The 22,184-nt window shown below is 35.2% G+C and overlaps 1 protein-coding gene across 1 annotated transcript in view; it reads left to right on the forward strand.

The window, feature by feature from the left end:
• Positions 1-22,184, forward strand: part of ARHGEF38 (Rho guanine nucleotide exchange factor 38) — a 135,516-nt gene that overhangs the window by 109,511 nt on the left and 3,821 nt on the right. The window contains exons 8-13 of the mRNA XM_008051478.1: positions 698-802; positions 2,177-2,299; positions 5,385-5,696; positions 13,544-13,687; positions 14,518-14,716; positions 14,847-15,106. Coding sequence (XP_008049669.1) covers positions 698-802; positions 2,177-2,299; positions 5,385-5,696; positions 13,544-13,687; positions 14,518-14,716; positions 14,847-15,106 — 1,143 coding nt within the window. The remainder of the gene's footprint in view (positions 1-697; positions 803-2,176; positions 2,300-5,384; positions 5,697-13,543; positions 13,688-14,517; positions 14,717-14,846; positions 15,107-22,184) is intronic.

Genomic DNA, 22,184 nt, shown 5'->3' on the forward strand with positions numbered 1-22,184 from the left:
TTCTTACCATTAATAGGAAAAATAAGGTTGTGTTCCTCCAGACCACCACATAAAAAGTACATTTTTCTGAATGTGAATAAATGTACATGTAAAATGACAAAAAATAACTGAACACATGACCACTGTCTTAACTCTTAACCTTAACTGACAACTTTTGCAAAGATTTATATGTCATCCTTCAAATTTGAGTTGATAAAGAAATACCACATTTCTTTAAGCACGAATCTAGGAATATTTTCTAAGTAAGCACTGTGGAATAAACTGGAAAGAATCATATAAGTAAAATAATGAGTTTCAGTCAATATATCAAATTTATAAACCCTAAAATGTAGTATAATTTGAGCACATACACAATATATATCACTAAAAACTAAAGAGAAAAGTTTTACAGTCCTACAGCTACTATGACATAGGTGAAGTTATGTAGAAATGAACAACAAAAAATTGAACTAAAAAAACAAAAGATTTTTAAAATCAAATTAAGCTGCAGGACATGATTTTGCTATTCAAATTGAACATCAGTTGGACAGTGTGTCAACACAGAAAGTGCTGTGTCAAGACAGTCAGCATATCATGAAAGGTTTTCATATTAACAAGGATTTTCTTTATAATGTGTTGGACCAATGTGGCCTGTGCTATTTATCTTTTTAAATATTCATTTCAATTATGAAAATAAATAATCTCATATATATTTTAGGTGAAAGATAATATCTTCAACAGGGAAGAGAAACTGTTTAGATCTTTAGAAAAGACTGTGAGGCATTGTGTGAAAAACGTTTCATTCTGTCTTCAACACATGCAGGTAGGTTTTCAATGTCTCCACAAGAATGCATTGATTTCCATACTTATTATGAAAAGCAAATGTGACTGTTCATTCATTTATATGATGGCACTTACTGTATCAAACTTGGAAGACTATAGACTCCTAGGAAAGGAAGAAATATAAGGATTCGAGTTTTGCTTTTTGTCCTCTTACCTGCTCTACGTTTTCCCTAGTCCAAATGGCTATATTGTGGGACTTTTGCTCCAGTGATTGCCACACAAACCATCCACATGTTTTCTTTATAATAGAGATAAGTTCATTAATACAAAATTTCTCATAATGTAGACATTTTACTTGTTTGATTGTACTAACACATAACTTTCCCGTATCTAAAATAAGTATAAAAATCAGCATAAAAGAAAATAAATCAAACTACACAATTATATGAGCTACAAAAATATAAAAATGCTCCCACAAGATTATACCTAAAGACAAAAATACCCTCATAAATTTCCAATCCACTAACAAGTTGTCCTGAACCTCTTGAGAATCACTGATTGTAACCAACCAGTTAGTGTTGGACCAGACAGAGGTTTCTTCTAAAGGGTCTCATAAAGAGGAAACTTCTTAACATCTTGACAATGATTACGACTATGAGACATAGAAAGTTAGTAGGGTTACATGTAAATCAGTTATTAAATGACACCCATTTTCCAAAAGTTTTTCTCTTGGATATCTGTTTATGAAAGCAGATATCTGCACTCATAGATAAAATATACCAGCAGAGGATTAAGTTGACGGGCACAGTGATTTGGAGATAAGGTTTCACACATCATTCTTTCCTTTTTTATTGTCTAATGTGAAGCGTAATTTTACAATTAGGTTTGCAATTCTTTTTCTAAAGCACTGTCTTCTGCAAAAAAACAAAACCCAGTATAACAGTCAGAGGGAATGGGAACCCTATCCTCTATGTATCTTTCAAGAAGTAAATGCCTCTTAGGAACACCTATAGGAAAGTCTTCCATTTCCATCAACTGATTCAACAAAAATGTGAGAATCTTCTCTTAAAGAGAGTGTTAAATTCACTAAGGGAAATGAATAATATAAATCAAAGAGGAGTGGTTTTAAAATAAGGAATTTGTAAGAATTGTGTGCTTAAGAATGGTCAATGAGGAAACTTTAGAGGGACTCGACTTAATCAAAGAGGGTTGCATACAGAGTATTATGAGGAAGTGACAGAAAAATACGAAAATAGGTTCTTATAAGTAACCTGATTTTACTGAGTATTCATTAAATTATTATCATTCCTTCTTTTTAATGAAGAGTTATGATGACTATATCCACATGTGAGATACGTTTAATTATACTGACCTCAGAACTTGCTTTTTTTGTAACTTTGTTCTTGGATTTCAGGACTCCATGCCCTGGGTTCTGCAGAGTGTAATGGATTTTCGGGAGATTTTATACAACAAAGATGAGGAGGAAAGGGGTTGTTCAGAAACCCCAAATAATGCTTTAAATCTCTGTCATGACTTTGTAAGTTATTTATTGTCACAGATAAATGCAAGTTAAATAGAGGTTAAAGGAAAAGTTGCTTTTCATTTATTTTTCTGTAGTCTGAAATAAAGCCCATACTAAAGTAAATGCTAATGTCAAAATTAGTAGATTTAAACAGGATATTTTAAAATCATTAAATATTTTTAAAGTGGACTAGTGAGGATTTTACTATAATAGAAATTTAAGAGGACCATAGACTGTGTTTCTAGGGATATTCAGTGTCAGAGCAGCTTTTAAAATCAATATTTAGCTTAAGTCTGCATATGTTATGTTAAAGATTTATTAAGTTAGAAAGCTGTGATTTTCTTAAAGAAGTCTCTGGAAATGCTCTGAGTCCAACAGAAGGAGCAAAAGCATTCTCTGAAGATATGACAAGCACTGGAAAGCAAAACTTTCCTATAAGAAAGGGCTTTTACTTAAGACTCTCATATTATTTCTTATATGGTAAAATATTTATTGTCTTAAAGTTCTATAAGGTATATCTTGGGAGTCATAAAAATATGCCTGGGTCAATACAATATTTGAGTAGTAAGCTAGTCTGGGTAATTCTGATATTGATTTAGTGCTCTGTGATGCTATAGGTATTATTACTTTATTGTAGTATTTCAAGAAAAGAGGAAGATATAATAGATTCCTTCATCATCTTAAAAGTGGCATTTTTCGTGTTGGCTTCATTGGCATTTGGGGTCAGACAAATATTCACTGAGTGGTCATTATGTTGGAGGATGTTTAGCATTCCTGTCCACCAGGCTCAAAAATCTCAGTAACATCCCCCTGTGTTAAGTTGTTGTGGCAACCAGTGAAGAGTCTCACATATTTCCAAATCCTGGGAAGTGATATCGCTCCCAACCTGTTAGAAAACCATGTAGACACATCTTGCTTTTCTAGCACCAGGGAATGGAAAGTCAGGATTATATCTGACCTGAGACAATAGATAGATAAATAGGTAGATCACAGATGGATGAATGAACAGGTAGCTAGATGATAGATGATTGATAGACAGATACATTTTTACAGCATAAGTTTACTGGAAAAAGTGTGACTAGGTCTTTATGTATTTTCTGCATTTAGTTACAAGGAGATTATTTTAGAAAAGTCCTTAGGCTTGCTTTTTAGTTTAATTTCAATTTATTAAGTCAATAAATATTTATTGAGTACCACCTGAGAACGTGGTTTGTAGCTTCTTCCTCAGCAAGCATGCTCTAGACTTTAACAGAAAGAAGGTATCCTGCCTACCTTGCATAAACACACAAGATAATTAAACCAAATTAAAATAATTATGAGAAAGTCCAATACAAAAGTAACTTTTTAATGGCTAATATACACAGAACTCTTTTTAAAAATCAAATATTAAGAACTCAAAACCTATCTAAAGACAGAGCAGCTGTTCTTATCTTACTGTGAGTGATACTTATCTACTCATTTTGTTAGGACAAAATATTAAACTAAAATCTGATTCTTATTGGTACCAACCACAATTCCTATGTACTAGTGAATCAGTTTATGTCTATGAATTATTGGATATATACATTGCAATTATAACTGCGATAGTATAATTAGATTACCTGTACAATTCAGTCAAGTCACAAACACAATAATTTATCCAAGATATAGTAAATAGATTCTTGGCTTAGTCAAGGGACTCATTAAACAGTCTGTAGGTGTATATTGATTATCTCATAAGCTAGACATCAAATTTAATCTGTGTTGGCTATTACTGGTGCCAATAAGAGATTGGTCTCTCTCTCTCCTAGATTTCCCATGAGCTCAGATAGTTACCAGAGGTCATTTAAGTTAATTAATACAAACTGCTGCTCAGATACTGACTCACTAGCACATCTTTTGGAACAAAAAAGAAAACTACTTCTAAATTATTGTAACATATTCTATTTTATTTTTTGAGTTAGAGTCTCACACTGTCACCCAAACTGGAGTACAGTGGCACAATAATGGCTCACTGCAGCCCCAAACTCCTGAGCTAAAGCAACTCTCCTGCTTCAGCCTTCCAAGTACCTGGTACTACAGGTGTGTGCCACCACACCAGGTTAATTATCTTAGTTCTTGTACACACAAAGTCTCTCTGTGCACCTAGGCTGGTCTCAAACACCTGGCCTCAAGCAATTCTCCCACCTTGGTCTCCCAAAATACTGGTATTTCAGGTAAGAGCTACCAAGTCTGGCCAAATTATCATAACTTAATTATGTACCCTAGGCATATATGATAAGGGGTAAAGCAGGGAAGTCAGTAAATATAGGTTACCAGTGCATTTCAGAATAGAGGGAGACAAAAGAGACATAGAAGACATTAAATCTAGGATTATCAGGTGATGACATGAGTTGCGCATTGATATGAAGTTCACTTTTAATAATTCAGACCTATGAAGGTAACAATTTAAGTCACAGAACTAGCATCGACTAAATACTTCCATGTATTTTAAAAGAAGTTGTAACTGTGGTCTTTTCTATCTCAAGATTGAAATATCTATATTAAGTGTTACTCTTTGTATAGAGGATAAAATTCTACTACCAAAAATAAATTCCCAGAGGCTGATGTAGCAAGATAAGGAAGATAGGGTACAGTCTCCTATACGACCAACTGTACTCCTTTTGCTGCCAGCAAAGGGCAGGAGTGACATGGTGTATCTTTTACCCAGTCTTGGTAGACAAAGGTTGGAGATTAACCCCTGCCCCCATGTGCAGACTCTGGGATTAGAAAATAGGGGAAGGAAAATGTGTTGAAGGACATGACTCCCATAACGAAACCAATGACTGTAGAAAAAAAGATGGAATTATATTTTGGGTGAGCAGGCTTTTACTTTTGTATTCCTCTTTCTGTTTACTCTTTAGGTTCAGTGTTACAGCCTAAAGTCTCTGTTTTAAGTCTTTGAATAGGTTTAGCCAGACACAAAAATGATCAGATTCCATTTAACTTGACTAGACGCTTTCCTATTTTTCCTATTTTACTTTGTGCTCCTCCAGGGAAAAGGTAAGCTTTCTGATTATAGCACTAGACATGGTAGGAATTGTTCCTGTCTCTATAATGGGATCGTTTTTTCTTTTGGCAGGCAGCTCACTTACAAAGACTCATCCTGACCCCTCTGTCAGCCCTGCTGTACTTATTCCCAGGGCCTCACAAGCTCATCCAGAAACGCTATGACAAACTGCTGGATTACAACAGCTACCTGCAGCGGTCAGCAGGAGATGAGTCAGACTTGGCGAAAAAGGAGTATGAGGCCCTCAATGCCCAGCTTGTGGAAGAGCTCCAGGTGTTCAACCAGGCTGCTAGGAGGATTCTGTTGAACTGTCTGCATAGCATTATCACCCTCCTCAGGGACCTAATGCTCAAGACACAGCAGGCTTATTCCACAGTGGTACTGGTAAGCACAACACCAGCACCCAGCTATCTTGGCCTACCCGAGCTACTAGAAACCACATCCATGCAAAACAAGCCCTATTCAGAATTTGCACATGTGTATGTGGTGTGGTGCATGTGTGTATGTGTGTGTGGTGTGGTGTGTGTGTGTGTGTGTGTGTGTGTGTGTGTGTGTGTGTGTGTAGTGTGTGTGTGTGTGTGTGTGTTTAAAGCCAGATAGTCTTCTACTCCTTATCTCTCTTCCCCCATAGGAAGCTAAAAAGGGAGTTTTCTAGTTCAGGGTTTACTGTGACTTAGACATTTATAATTCTTTTCTCTTTTTTGAGATTCCTTTTCTAATACCAAACACCTTTCAGCTTTACTCCACTGGCCTGCTGCTACACTAAGACTTATCAATTTATATTTTGTATTCTTTCTCAATCAATGGTTCTTAGATGTTAGTCATGACTATTTAAGATACGGCTCTAAAAAGAAGTCCATCTCAGCATAATGACAGACTCAGGATAACTGTTAAGTCAGTCTTTGTTTTGCTTTTATTTTTCTCTGGGGAAAAAAAGCCTGATGTGTGTGTGTGTGTGTGTGTGTGTGTGTGTGTGTGTGTGTGTGCGCGCGTGTGTGTGTGTGTGTGTAGCTCAGCTTCCCATTATGGTATAATTTATAATTACTTTTCTGATGAGGAAGGAAGATATTTACAACCTGATATCAATTTTAAAAATCAGTTTTGTTTCTTGGCTCTTCATTTCAAATATATGAGTTTTCATTCAGCTGATTAGCTATTCAATGGACAACACGTGGAGCAGAATTAATTCCCCCTACTTTATCTTCTATTGTGCATTTAATTAACTTTTAACTTATACTTTGAATTAGATTAAATTGAATAAACAGGTGTTATATTTACATGGTTCAAAAGTGAAAACTATGTAAAAACATATAAGAAGTCTTAAATCCACCATGTTCCCCTAGGACCCCATCCCTCACTCCTATCAAATAGATGCAAATATATTTTTTCATTTCCTAAAACTAAAACCCCAAACTAGCATATTATATACACTATTACTCAACTAGCTTTTTGACAATCTATTCTGGGGATGTTTTCATTCAGTGTATTAGTAGACTTTCACACTCTTCTTACAGTTTTAGAGTAATCTATCGTATGGCTGTATAATAATGTGTAACTAGTTCTCTACTTTTTTTGGTCAAAATTTTATAATGATATAATTCATATACCATACATTCTACCCCTTTAAAGTACACAATTCGGTGATTTTTAGTCTATTCACAAGAGTTGTGCAGTCATTACCACAGTTTTAGAATGTTGTCATCATCCTCAAAAGAAAACTTATACCCATTCACATTTCTCCTCAACCTCCTCAGCCCTAAGCAACTGTCACCTCACTGTCTGTTTCCACAGATTTGCCAATTCTGGATGTTTTGTATAAATGAAACCAAATAATATATGACTCCTTGTGACTGGCTTGTCTCACTTAGCATAACGTTTAAAGGTTTATACTTGTAACATGTTTCAGTGCGCCATTCTTTTTATTGCCAAATAACATTCCATTGTATGGATATACCACACTTTACTTATTTATTAATCAGCTGATGGGCACTTGGGTCATTTCCACTTTGGGCCATTCTAATATGACTACATTAAAATTCTAGTGAATATATGTTCTCATTTTTCTTGGGTACAGTATAAATTTGGAGTAGAATTCCTAGATCATATGCTAACTCTGTGTTTAACTTTTTGAAGAACTGCCAGACTGTTTTCCAAAATGGCTGCTCTATTCTCCCTTCACAGCAGTAATGATTATGGGTTTCAAATTATTTTCATTATAGCCATACTCGTGAGTGTGAAATGATATCACATTATGGTTTTAATTTGTATTTCCCTGATGAGCACCATATTTTAGAACTTATTAAATTGAACTATGACTTAGATAGTACAAAGTGTACCAGTTTGAAGTGTACTTTTCAATCAATATTTGCATATGTGCATCTGTAGTCACCACCTACGTCAAGATATAAGCCCTTTCTGGTTCCCCATAAGGATCACACATGACCACTCCCAGGCTGTAGTACCCTCAAGGTAACCATTTTACTGACCTGTATTACCATAGACTTTGGCCTGTTTTGCACACCATATAAATGGAATTATACAATATATATTCATTTTTGTATCAACCTATCCCCAGTGATGCGTATTTGGACTGTTTCCAAACTTTTCTAAATTACAAATCATGCCAGGGTCATTATATTTGGGCAGATATGTCTGTAAAACAGATTTCTAGAAGTGGGATCCCTGAGTCAAAGGGTAAAGACAAGTGATTTTGCTAGATATTGCCAGATTTCCTCCTTAACAGTTGTACCATTTTGGATTCCCACTTGCAACGTTTGAAAGTGCTAGTTACTCTGAATTTTTGTCAGTCAAATAGGTTTGAAGTGTAATTTTAATCTACATTTTTTTGCTTATTAGTGAGACTGAAAATGTTTACATTTTAGGGCTATTTATATTTATCTTCCTGTGAGCTAGATGTTTATGTCTTTTTTCTCTTGAGTTCTTGGTCCTTTTTTCCCCTCAATTTCTAGAAGCAATGTATATACTAGTGAGATGAATCTTTTGTCTGGTATGTAAATTGAGTCTATTTTTTCAAAGTTTACTTCTTGTCTTTAACTTGCGTTTTTTTGTCATGCAAATGTTTGGGTTTTCTCAAATGTAGCCAAATTTATTAATTTCATTTTATGGTTTCTAGATTTTGAAGGTCAGGGAGGAATTCCACATTTTGAAGCTCCAAATACATTCACTCATGTTTCCTCTCATATATTTATGGTTTTATATTTTTTATTTAAATATTCAATCTATATACATTGTATGCTGGTTTATTATGTAACAATATTTGTGTAAGAAAGTATAAATTCTAATATCAAAAAAGTAATCACCATAACCTTAGATTATCACAGTAAGTCTCCTCATGGAGGGTTACGGTTACTAGTTCTCTTTCCATTATTACTTTATCTTTTTCCAGATGAGTATCCAGTTGCCCAAACACTGTTTACTTAAAAATTATTTCTTATGGGTGCTATTTTCACAATGAAATTTATTTAATTTGCAGATTCTTTGGATTATTTCATTCTGGAGTCATGGTAGAAGACAAGTTCATAAGTTAACAATAAAGTTGAGTTTTGGCAGGAACTTACTAGTCAGAAAAATCATGCTACCTTAGTGTCTTTGAATCATAGAATTTTTAAAGGTGTCTTCAGTTTCTCTTTTAAATTATTCAGGGATCTTTATATTGTAGTTCATAGCAGAAAAGGAGCAAAGAGATACTTTGTTTTTGAGAAATTACTAGCGTCTTAAAGTCAAAAGCATTTTGGAGAGGTTATCTTCATTAAAATGATTTCATTCTCTATTTTATATGTACTATATATTTTTAAACTTTTTATTTTGAGATAATTATGGATTTATATGCAGTTGTAAGAAGTAATACAGAAATTCCATATACCCTTCACACAGCTTATCCAATGGTAACATCTTGTATAGCTATTTACATATATGTTTCTGAAAGGCAGAATTGAATAGTGATTGAATAACAGACTCAGGCACTAGAGTGCTTTGTTTTAATAACCACTCATCACCATATTACCTTGGACAAATTAATTTATCCCTCTGTTTCAAGGTCCTAACGTGAATAAAATGAGAATAATAATCTATAAATCTATAAATTTTAATTTCTAATTATCTACCAAAACCAAAATTTACCATCATAACCATTTTAAGTGTACAATGTAGTAATATTAAGTATATTTACATTGTTCTGCATCAGATTTCCAAAACATTTTCACCTTGCAAAGCTGAAACTATACTTATTAAACAAGTCCCTATTTTCCCTCTCCCCAGTTCCTGTAAACCATCATTCTACTCTCTATTTCTATGAATCTGACTACTTTAGATAACTCATATAAGTGGAATTATACGGTGTTTGTCTCTGTGACTGGCTTATTTTACTTAGCATAATGTTCATACATATTGTAGCATGTTACAGAATCTCCTTCCTTTTTAAATATGAATAATATTTCATTTGTATATATTTCCCACATTTTGTTTATCCACTTATATATCAACAGACATTTGGGTTGCTTCTATCTCTTGGATGTTGTGAATAATGTTGTGATGACCTTGGGTGTGCAAATATCTCTTAAAGATCCTGCTTTCAATTATTTTGAATATACACCCAGAAGTGGGATTGCTGGATCATTTGGAAATTCTATTTTTAACTTTTTGAAGAATTCAAAGCTGAATTTTTAATTCTTATTTTTATCAGAGTTATGCATGCATATAACTTAAAGATCCAAGTAGTTCAGGCTTGGTTAAGAAAAATAGTTGTCCATCACTTCCTTTCCTTCATTTCTCCTTCCTCAGTGGTTCCTACCTTTTAACACTTTTAGATGATTCTCTTAGCATTCCCTTTATATTTTAAAATAAGACTCTTGTATTGCCGTTTCATTATGTTTCCATTTTAGGCATAATATATTCCACCATGAAAAATGATTTAACTATCTTTTCTTTCTATTTCCTTAGCTCATTGATATTCAAACACATAATTTTTATCCCCTCTCCAATACAGTTATATCATAAATTTGATTGAATTCACACTCAGTGCTTAAAGTATTTAACTTGTGTATCAGTCATTATCTCAGTAGGAAAAACAACACATTCAAATTGTGCATTTAAAGAAAGATTTAACACAGAAACTATTTATAAATATGTGAGTATAACACAATAAAATCTTTAGCCCTGCTCCAAATAGGGGAGAGGGTGAGGAGTATGACATCTAGATTTAAAGGGATATGGGAGGAAGTGGTTATAGGAAAGTGCAGAGAGAAAGATGTGTGGAGAGGGTGACCTGATAGGAGATGTGCCTTTCAGTCAATACTATAGAAAGCAAACTTAGGAAATAAATATCCTTATCTCATTTCCCTCCCCCTTCTAATTCCCTATGGATGCTATTCATTTATTGAACCCATTTGGAAGCCAGATAGCAAGAAAGCTGTTGATACATTCTATTCTGACCAGCCTCCCAGAGTATGCAGCAGGATGGAAAAGAGAATGAATTTGAAGAAGCAAACATATCTAACATGCAAAGTCAATACTGCCTAGGGTTGAGCCACCCAAAACACTATAATTGCTCTTCTTATATGCATAACTTTTGTTTTCTCTAAAGTTAGTAATTGTTTATTTTATCAGTTGCTTAATTTTCCTTTGCCTAACTATATCAGTTGACTAAATTGATCCCCTCTTAAAATTTTCAGACAAGATACTGTATCAATTGTGTCTTCTTGCAGAAAGCTCTCTGGGAGAGCTTTCTGATACACTTCAATTAGAGGTAGCTGTTCTTTTTATCTGATAACTATCAGTAATCCTGGGATCATACTTCATTTTGAGGACTCCTTTCATTTCCCTTCTGTATAAGATCTCTTTGTTTAAAAATGTGTCTTATCCATTTATTGCTTTTGTGCCTTTATTTGTAGGAAGCATTTTTTTAGTGGTTCCTTAAGAAAAGATAATTTGGAGGTAAATATTTTGACACCATGAGTATCAGAAAATATCTTTATACTTAATTGATAATTACACTTAATTGACAATTTGGCTGGGTGTAGAATTCTGAGTTGTTCTTTCTGAATTTGAAGGTATTTTGTTGTTCCATTGTCTTCTAGCATTTACTCTTTCTGCTGAGAACTCTGAAGTTCATTCTAATTTTTGATTCTTTTTATGTGCTTATCCTATGCTATCCCTGAAAGTTTGCAGCTTGTCCCTCTCAGTATGAAACTTAATGATGTATTGGACATGGGTGAGATCTTTAATATCTTCCACTTCTAGAAATTTCCTTTGATTATTTCATTGGTGACTTTTCTGTCTTCCTTTTCTCTCTTTTTTCTCATTCTGTACTTCTTGGATTGTTCCTCTAATTTTATCATCTTTTACTACTGAATTTCTAGCTCTTTATCACTTCTACCTATTTTTTGATTTAGTTTTATGCCTGCTCTCTTAGTTTCAAGGGGTCTTTTTTATTTCTTAAAATTAATATAAGTTGCTTTTCTTTTTATCAGATTCTTTCATGTTATTGGATGCCTTGGATATTTGATATGCTTAATTATTCACTACTGATAAAGTTGGAGACTAATTGTTGGCAGTGAGCACTTATGTAGGAGTTGTAAACTATAAGCTTCACTATTGTGTAGTATAATCTGGCTGTCATTTCATTTGGGTCCCTTGACTTTCCTCTTGGACTGGTCAACATATCTAGAGACAACTCTTTAAGACTTCTGTTTGGAGGATAATAGTCTGGCTGCTAGGCCTGGCTGGGGCTGGTTGCAGGAGTTGGGGGTAACACTGAGTTCTCTGTACATCCATTCTTTTCTCTGTACATCATTCTCCCACCCTTATTTGTGCCTAATGTCCCCTAAAGGCTCTTTGTTTTACCATTTGCAGAAATGAAAATTTTATCTTCTGCCAAGACAGGAAAGAGACAATCATACAACTTCATTGATGTGGAGAAATGATCTGGGAATTGAGTTGCTTTGAAAACACTTCCAAGGGTCTATGACTGTATAACAAAAAACACCAAACATGGTGGTAGGAAACAGGAAATAGTCATTTTTATTATTTTATCATGGTTCTGAGTTTCAGTGAACTCAAGCTGGTCATTCTCAGAGGTTGCAGTCAGATAATAGCTGAGATTGGAGTCATATTAAAGACTTCCTCAGGTCCATGTCTGAAGCTGGTGATGGGATGATGATGGAAGACTTGAGCAGCTGGACCTCCAAAGTCATCTCTTTCTCTCTCTTTGATCTTTTAACAAGGTCTTTTTATATGGTGGTCATAGTGCTACTGAACTCCTTCCATGGTGACTACAGGCTTCTGGAGTGAGTGTCCCAAAAGAAACTAATAGAAATTGCATGGTCTTTTTTAGCCTAATCTTGAAAATCAGGCAACCTCACTTCTCCTGTTCTATTCATTTTAACATTCTACTCATTGAGGCTATCATAAAGGCCCGCCAATTTTGGTTTGGTTTGGTTTGGTTTAGTTTGGTTTTTTTGAGTTGGGATCCCACTTTTGTCTCCCAGGCTGAAATGCAGTGGCATGATCTCACTGCAGTCTCAAACTCCTGGATTCAAGTAATCCTCCTGCCTCTGCCTCCTCAGTGGCTGAGACTACAGACATGTGCCACCATGCCTGGCTACGTTTTTAAATTTTTTTTTAGAGATGGAATCTCACTATGTTGCCCAGGCTGCTCTAGAACTCCTGGCCTCAAGTGATTCTCTAACCTCAACCTCCAGAGTCTCTGGGATTACAGGTGTGAACCACTGTGCCATGTCCGCCCAGTTTATGAGAGGCGAGGACATAAACTCCATTTCTGGATTGAAAGCATTTCAAAGAATTTGCTGATTTGTTTTAAAACCAACAGCCCTTAATCACTGTTTCTTGTTTTAGCTGCTTTCCCTTTGCCACTTCCCTAACCCACCACATAGGAGATACCTACGGCCATCAATTCCTGGGCCTTTCTTCCAAAACTGTGTTGCTACTTTTTTCTCTTCTGTTCTTCTTTTATTTAGGCTTGAATCTTTAAAAAAAAACAAAAAAAACAAAAAAACTATCCCTATCATTTTAGTGGAGTTTCTAGAGATAGAAAATTAGACCTTCTTTATCAAGAAGCTATAAAGTTGCCCTAATTTTTCACCATGGAGCTATTATATACCTTCTCAACTGTTCATTGCAACTCTACTAACATTAATATCTCATATGATTACCTGGTTATCTGGAAACAACGCTTATATCATTTCTATCTATAGGTGCCACTATTGGTTTCAAACATTTCTGAGATTCAGAATCGAGTACTAGAAGAGGTTCAAAACATGAATTTTGTAAAAGATAGCAGTACCACTTTTATTGAAAGAAAACTCAGTTTTGAAAAGAAGAAGCCTGTGCAGATTCTGGTGAGTTTGGCAGCATCCATGACAATGATGAATATCACTTCTTTGCTGTGTCCAAATCATAGTATCATATTTTCCACATTATTTAGGCCATTCCAATATCCTGTAATTTGCCTACTTATGTGTAGAATTTGTTAGTATCTATTTCTACCCTCTATACTATATGTATAGTACAGTACATACGATTGCATATGTGCTATATATAAAAATATGAATTTTTTTGTTTTGTTCATGATGCATCCCTAAAGTGCCTAAAATGGTGTTTGTCACTAGATAGGTACTCAACAAATATTTGTCAAATAAGAGATTATAGAGATAAATTAATCTTTTATTTTCTAGATAAGGTGTCATAGGCCCCAGAGATGAAGTGGTTTTCTCAAAGTCACTTAGTGTCAGAGCTGCAAAGGGATACAAGCTTCTTGACTCCTGCCTAATTTGCTGATACTCTTTCCCAGAAAAAGACTTGCACATATGCAATGGAATTAATTAGATTTTATTTATCAAGTACTTAATATGCAAGGGATTGTTTACAGAATGGCAAAGAATTAAAAAGTTGCTCAACATCCAAAAGGGATTAGAACCTCTGCCTGCTTCTTCTTATTCTTTCTTCTCTACAAAACTGCCCTCCTGTGCTTACTAGAGAGTGGTTCACAGAATAACTCAACTGGGTACTTTACAATAATAGCTTGATCTAAACCTCTACCTTGAAATAACCCAAATCAATGCACGAAGTCTACATTTTTTAAAAACCTCTGGAGTAAAAATATTTACCAACTCAGTGAGAATATTATGATACTTCTATCTAAACCAAAACGTCTCCTTACTTCTCTCAGTCAGAAATGCCACGTCAAACTGACATCCACCGCTCCAAACTTCTATCCACGTACAATGCAGAAGAACTCTATCAAGTTAAGCGCAAGTGCAATGCGACACAAGAATACGACATCAGTCTTCTGGAAGGAGAGTTGGTGGCTGTGATGGAACAGAAAGATCCATTGGGGAGTACAAGCAGGTGGCTTGTTGATACAGGAAGTAAGTTATTTCCAGAGCTACCCCTACTTGGAAACTCTCCCAGGGGCCACTGTGTACTTCTCCAAGCACACATGTTCAGGAAGAATATACCCATGACCTTGGCTCTTCTTTCTTTTTATTTCCTATCCAGTTGTGAAAGGATATGTGTATTCTTCCTTCCTAAAACCCTACAATCCAGTAAAAATGCAGAAAGTCGATACTGAGAACAGGCTCTGTGATGATGATTTTGAGAACATCAGCCTCTTTGTGTCTTCACGACCTGCTAGTGACAGTGTCACAGGTACCCCCGAAAGCAGCATAAGTGATAGCAGCTCATCTCTTAGTGGCACGTGTGGAAAGCTTGAAACAAACGGCACTGATGTTGACAGTTTTCAAGAAGTAGATGAACAGGTAAAATTTTGAACTTTGATGTAAAAATACTTGGCTGCTCAAATCATGAAAGGAACTCTAACCACACTCTATCTTACTGTAAGACTTGGTGGAAAAGTGTCAACCTTGACATGAAAGAGACTTAGGTCTATTAGGACATGCTGTTCATGGTTTATCATGCAAGGAATTTAATTCTCTGAGCCTGTGTCCTCAAATGAAGAGTACAGTAATTCCTACTTTGCAGAGTTGATGTGAGGATCATAGATAATGTGTGTACGTAAAGTACCCAGCCAGACACTGAATAAATGGTAACAGTTACTATTACTACCCTGCTGTTATGTACTTAGAGAAAAGTGAAGATGATCTTTTTATATTCCCCCATCAGAGAAAAGCAGCTCAATACTGAACAGATTGCCACCATCTGTAGCATGTGGGAAATTGTCCATGTTTTCCTCTAAGAGCAATATCTTCATTGAGCTATCTAGTAATTGACCATTTTTAATCTCTTGTTGTATAAAGCCATATATTATATGCTGAAACTTTTAAGAGCTATCTTCTCCTCACTGCAACAATGCAAGGTCTACTGGTATAATCCTTTTCACAAAATGGTTAGTTAATTATAAAGCAGGATTTGTTTTTCTGCATCAGAAAGTTTCAACATATTTATTGTTAATTCTCAAGTGGTGGCAAACTGATTCCTTTATTTAACTTCTCTTTTCAGTGGTATTTTATTAATTAATTTAAATTTGCTTTTATAAGAGTAAAACATGTAATTTGTGAGAAGTTAAAATAGTAGAGAAAGATACACAAATTAAAAATAAAAGTCTTCATTCCCTTTTCCCCATTCCTACTCTTCAGAGATGATGTTTTGGTATATTCTTTCATACATAGTCTTTGCATATGCAAACATATATTTACCCAAATGAGAAATGTATCATATGTGTTACACAGCTTTTTTTAAAAATTGACAATATATAGTAGACACAACTTTCCTAAATAGCTACCTAATGTCTTTAAAAATTCTGCATAGGGCAACCCCTTCGGGTTCCCTCCCACTGTGGGAGCTTTTCTGTCCTCTCAATAAATCCTGCTTTCTAAAAAAAAAAAAAAAAAAAACTGCATATATTTTATTTAATGGATATATCATAATTTATGTAACTATTACCTGGATAATAGATATTTAAAATATTTTAGAGTTTTAAAAAATTTTCAAACAATACTTCAGGGGAGCTCTTTGATCATCTACTTTGTGCATTTATATGAATATATCTGTAGGAAAATTTTATAAAATTTGTGTATTTTTAAAATATACAAGTATTGTATTAACTTAAAATAGTGGAGAGTCAAATGGTATATAAAAGTCCATATGGACATTGCCATACCCCCTTCAAAAATATTGTATCTACTCAGTTTCATTCATTTTCAGTTATTGCTTGCTGTCCAATTCATACTTGGTTCCTTATTTTCCAGAACAGCTTTATTAAGATCTTATTGTGTACAGTTCAATGACTTTTAGTATATTTACAGACTTGTGCAGCCATCTCTTCAATCCAATTTTGGCATATTTCTTTTATTCCCAAATATCCTATTTGCAGTCATTCCTCTTTCTCACTCCTATCCCCAAGGAACCACTAATCTATTGTCTGTCTCCATAGATTTGTTTTTGCTGTATCTTTCATATAAATGAGATATGTGGTGTTTTGCAGCTGGCTTCTTTCACTTAGCATAATGTTTTTCATATTCCTTTGTCTTGTAGTATGTATGTGTAATTTGATGTTTTTTATTGAATACTAGTGTTCCATTCCATGGAAAAAGTATATTTTATTCATTTACTGGTTGATGAACATTTGGGTAATTTCTAGTTTGGGGATAATATGAGTAATGCTGCTATGAACATTGGTGTACTAGTCTTTGTGTGGACTTAATTTCTTCTGAGAAGATACCTGGAACTGGAATTTCTTATTGGTATGGTACATTTATGTTTAACTTTTTAAGAAACAGCCAAACTGTTTTTCAAAGTGACTGCACCACTTTACATTTCTACCAGCAATGTGTGAGGGCTGTGGGTTGCAGTTTCTTCACATCCTTGACAATACAGTTATTATCTGTGTTTTTTTATTATACCATCTTAGTGGGTATAAAGTGGTTTTAATTTATATTTCCCTAATGACTAAATGCTGTTGAACATCTTTTCATATGTTTGTTCACCACTCTTATATGTTCTTTTAAATATGTGCTTATTTATTTATATATTTTTTAAACATATTTTTTACTTTACATTTGTAGGGTACAGTTAAGAGTTAGGTATAGAAATATACATCGTTCAGGCACCCTGGTTGATAAGGGGTGTCCCCCTGTCCCCAGACAGATATTGACTACCGTTAATCCCACCTCCCTTCCCCACCCTGCCCCCTACCATAGTTTCCCACCATTGTCAATCCTTTTCTTATAGTATTACATATACACGATGAAATACTATGCAGCCATAAAAAAGAACAAAATCATGAATTTTGCAGCAACCTGAATGGAACTAGAGTTTATAATACTGAGTGATCTCTCACAGAAACAAAGATATGAGTATCATGTTCTCACTCATAAGTGGACCTTGAACATCTATCGTAATACTATTTTTTTAATGTGTCATTTTCCTTCTTACTTTTTAGCTATAAGAGTTCTTTATGAACTCTGGGTGCAAGTTCTCTCAGATGTACTGATTCTTAACTCATCTAGAAATTATTATGTGTTCTTACCACTCTTCTGTGTTGAAGTTTCAAAACATAATTTCTCTATTACTTGTTCACTCTCTTAGTTTATTCAGAGTTCCTAGAAAACATGTTATAGTATAATGCTAACTAAAATAGTTGAAATTTTATCAGTGAAATCCAGGTATCTGATTAAATTCCTGTCAGATTTTGCCTGATCTCAATAACATAGGAGCGACAGAAATCTGAGGGAGACACATGTCAATATACACTAAAGCTGGCTTGTTGTTGAGTTCTAGTTCTTATTTAGCTATAAAGAGACTTTGGACTAATCACCACATAGGCTTTTTCAACCTGGGATTTGAAGTTTGAGACTGCATCAATCAAGTTCCTACTAGCTCTGCTCTCTAGGTAATCCTGTCATTATGTATCCTGTGAATTAAGTCCATTAGAGATTTCCACTACTAAGAATAGAAAAAAATGAGGGTTTTTTTTCCCCTCAAAAGTGAGAATGTATTAATGGTATCTCTTTATAAAGTGTTACTTGTTTTCCTTTTCCGCTGAGTTTGGAACCAACTCAAGATAGATATGATGTCAGAGATATAAATATAAGCATGATTAGTAACAAAACTGGGTTTTTTTAATTATGTATAGCATTTCATTTTATGGATATATCATAATTTATGTAACTATTACCCTAAAAATAGATATTTAACATATTTGAGGTTTTTTTAAAAATTCAAACAATATTTCAGGGAAGGCCTTTGTTCATTTATTTTGTGCCTTTATATGAGCATATTTGTAGGACAAATTCCTAAAATTTGTATGGTTTTTAAATATACAAATACCATAGTAAATTCAATTAAAATATTGGAGGGTCAAATGGCATATTTAAAGTCCTTATAAACATTGTTATACTTGCATCTTGGATTTGTGGCCACTTGGAATCCTTGATATCTTCTTTCAGAATAGACATTTTCTGACTCAAACTGAAGTGTCCCTGTGCATGGACAAAGTCTGTCCCAATGAATTTACTACAAGGTGAAGGAGAGGATGCATCTGTTGGAAACCCCAGTACAAAAGAGAAAAGAAGAAAAGTTTATATAGAAATATTTCCCTTAATGTCTTAACTACATAAGCATGGGTTGCATTGAGAGAGAAAAAAAAGTCTTAACTCCAGCCAATAGAAACACATGGGCCAGTGGTTTTCAGACTCCTCCCATACCTTGGAAACAGAAAGGATTATATTATCTTCCTTATTCTTGCTAGATGGCTAATGTTCCATTCTATTGGCTCATAGAAAATGTGAGGAGGTGAAATGGTTAATTCTCTATACTTGTGGTGTGGTAGTCAAAGACAATAATACATTATAGAGGTCCCTATAATGTGATTGAAAAATGGAAGAAAATTCTGTCACCTTTTGAACAGTGAGAATACATAATATCTCACATTCGAGGTACCTTACTAAGTTATTTTCTGTGTGGCTATTTAGACTTTTGTTCTTGACTTTATTTTGTTATCAGGAACATCAGCTGAAACTTGTCCTGGCTTAATTGGATGCAACTTTGGGTCAAGATTTATTTTCCTATTCCTTTCTACTGTTGCAGCAGTTACTTTTGCTCTCCTCCAGAATTGCTACAGCATGTTTCCAAGGAGTGTTATAGGATGTAATCTAGTCTTATTGATGGTTCTAGTGGACCTTGTCAAGTAGGCCAGGTGAATTGGCAGTCTTGGCCTATTCCTGATATTCAGGGGGCGTCATTGGGGCCCTAAAGATAATTCACATGTAGGCAATTTCAGACTAATTTAGATTACTGTGGCTCCGTGATTTTATACTAGAGCTGAGTTATTAACCTGAACTCTAAAAACGGGAGTCTATGAATGTGCTTTGGGGTGGTTTCATGAATTGCCTCAAATATGTTGGAAATATTGTGCTTATTTGCATACTTACCCATCTATGGTAAAAGAAACCCATAGTTTTAAACAGATTTTTGAAGTGAATTTTTATTTAAAAAGTTTAGAAATCACTGCTCTAGAGTCTTAACTTGCTTACCCATTTTCCCCCTAAATCAAGAAGAGAGATTGCTGGGTAAAGAGCTGCCAACATTTTCTAGGATGGTTCTAATGAATCGGAGTAGGCAGGGTGAAAATATATCTTAGCATCTTTAATGTGACACTTTTGCTAATAAAGAGAATGCTTACTGAAAGAAACACTGTGACAGGTATAATGGAAGGTATGATCATCCTTCTTTTGGGGGTCTCAGACCCAATGCACTTAGATTTTTCATACACCTCTCACACAGAAAGCAAGGATTTTCTCTAGGTGTTTTAAAAGCTTCTAGACATTATGATCTGAAGCTTTTGTAGAATAATGGGGATAAGGAATTGATATTCATAACCTGGCAGTACTGATTTACACCAAGGGTCTTCATTTTTAAGTTCTTCACTCTCTGCTTTTTGCTATATCAAAGAATATAACAAAAACAGTCAAATGAATATGCCTTTCCATCCCAATGTATTCTCTCCTTTTCTCCAACAAATAGTAATGCCTTGATCTGTGGTGTCTTAGTGGTTGGTGCTGTATAACAAATTACCACAACTTAGTGGCTTTTAAAAATTTATATTCTACAGGATCAGTGGTCAGGATTCCAAGTATGGCTCAGCTGTATGCCCAGCTCAAGATCTTACATAGTTGCAATGTAGGTGCGTGCTAGGTTGTATTGCTTCCTAAAACTGAGAGTTCTCTTCCAAGCTCATGCATGTTGACAGAATTCAGTTTTTTGTTCCAGTAGAACTAAGGCCTCCTTTTTCTTGCTGGCAGCCAGCCGGGCACCACTTTCAACAACTAGAGGCTGCTTTCAGATCTGGCTGTCTCTATAGGCAGCTTACAACATGGCTGTTTGTTCTTCAAAGTCCACTGTGAGGGAGCATTTATCTGCCTTCAAATCTCTCCATTCAGAGAAGGCCTGAATGCTCTTAAGAAGTCTTATCTGATTGGGTCAGGTCTATCCAGGATAATCTCACTTTTGACTAATTCAAAGTCAACTTCTTAGGGATCTTATTAGGCACCTCTGCAGAATCTCTTTACCTTTATCATATAGTGTAGCCCAATCACAGGAGTGGCATCACATCATATTAACAAGTCCCACTCACAGTCGAGGGGAAGGGATTATAGGACATGAGCAACAGGGGTTGAGAATCGAGGTTTACCCAGAATTCTGCCTACCAGATGCCTTGTTTGGCAAGCAGAATGTTGTCCTTGGTACTTCTCAAAGAGGACCAGGTTTAATGTCAGCTAAAATTCAGTTTTAGGGGCAACTTAATGTCTGAGAGTCAGTGCTCTTTTCTTTTTCCACATTAATAATATTAAAAACATAATTTTTGACTTCTAAAAAATTAGTTGTTTGCTGCCATCCCAAGTTCATGATCTGGTCCTTCATCTTTACATTTTTCAACTACTTTAATAATGCTACATGTCTAGTATGTCATTGTTTAGAAAGTGCCTTAAAAAGTCAACAGGCTGTATAATAATGTATTTAAGTAGTCATTAAAATGATGCTTCAAAGGCCAGGCATGGTGGCTCACTCCTGTAATCCCAGCACTTTGGGAGGCCATAAAGGGAGAATTGCTTAAGCCTGGAGTTCAAGACCAGCCCGGGCAAAAAAAGTGAAAGTTTGTCTCTACTAAAAAAAAAAAAAAATTAGCTAAGCAAGATGGCATGTGCCTGTAGTCTAGTAGCTGAGGCTGAAGGATCACCTGACCCCTGCCATGAGCCATGATTGTGCCACTGTACTCCAGCCTCAGTGACAGAGTGAGAGTCCAACTCAAAAAGTAAAATGATGCTTTAGAAAGCAATTTATTACATGAAGAAAATTTGAAAAATGTTCTGAAGTGAGAAACAGGTTGCAAAATTGTGTATACTATAAGTCTATTTTTATTACTACTTGAGTAGGTAGAAAGCAAAAATAGAAGGAGGGAGGAAGGAAGGAAGGAAGGAGGGAGGGAGGGCGGGAAGGAAGACATTAACAGCAGTTGTGTGGATTTTTTGTTTTGTTTTGCTTAATTTTATTAAAAATTGCTTATTCATCAGAATTGCTTATGTCATAAAAATATAAAATTGTGGCTGGGCTCAGTGGCTCAGCCTGTAATCCCGCGCCTTTGGGAGGCTGAGATGAGTGGATTGCCTGAGCACGCGGGTTCAAGACCCACCTGTGCAGTGAGACCTCATCTCTACAATAAATCAAAAAATTAGCCGGGCATGGTAGCGCATGCCTGCAATTCCGGCTACTTGGAAGGCTGAGGTGGAAGGGTGGCCGGAGCCCAGCAGGTCGAGGCTGCGGTGGCCGGGAGCGGCTACTGCACTCCAGTCTGGGTGACAGAGTGAGACTCCAACTCAA

The sequence above is a fragment of the Carlito syrichta genome, unplaced genomic scaffold (assembly GCF_000164805.1).
Source record: "Carlito syrichta isolate Samal-C Ts95f unplaced genomic scaffold, Tarsius_syrichta-2.0.1 Scaffold176108, whole genome shotgun sequence".
Lineage (NCBI taxonomy): Eukaryota > Metazoa > Chordata > Mammalia > Primates > Tarsiidae > Carlito > Carlito syrichta.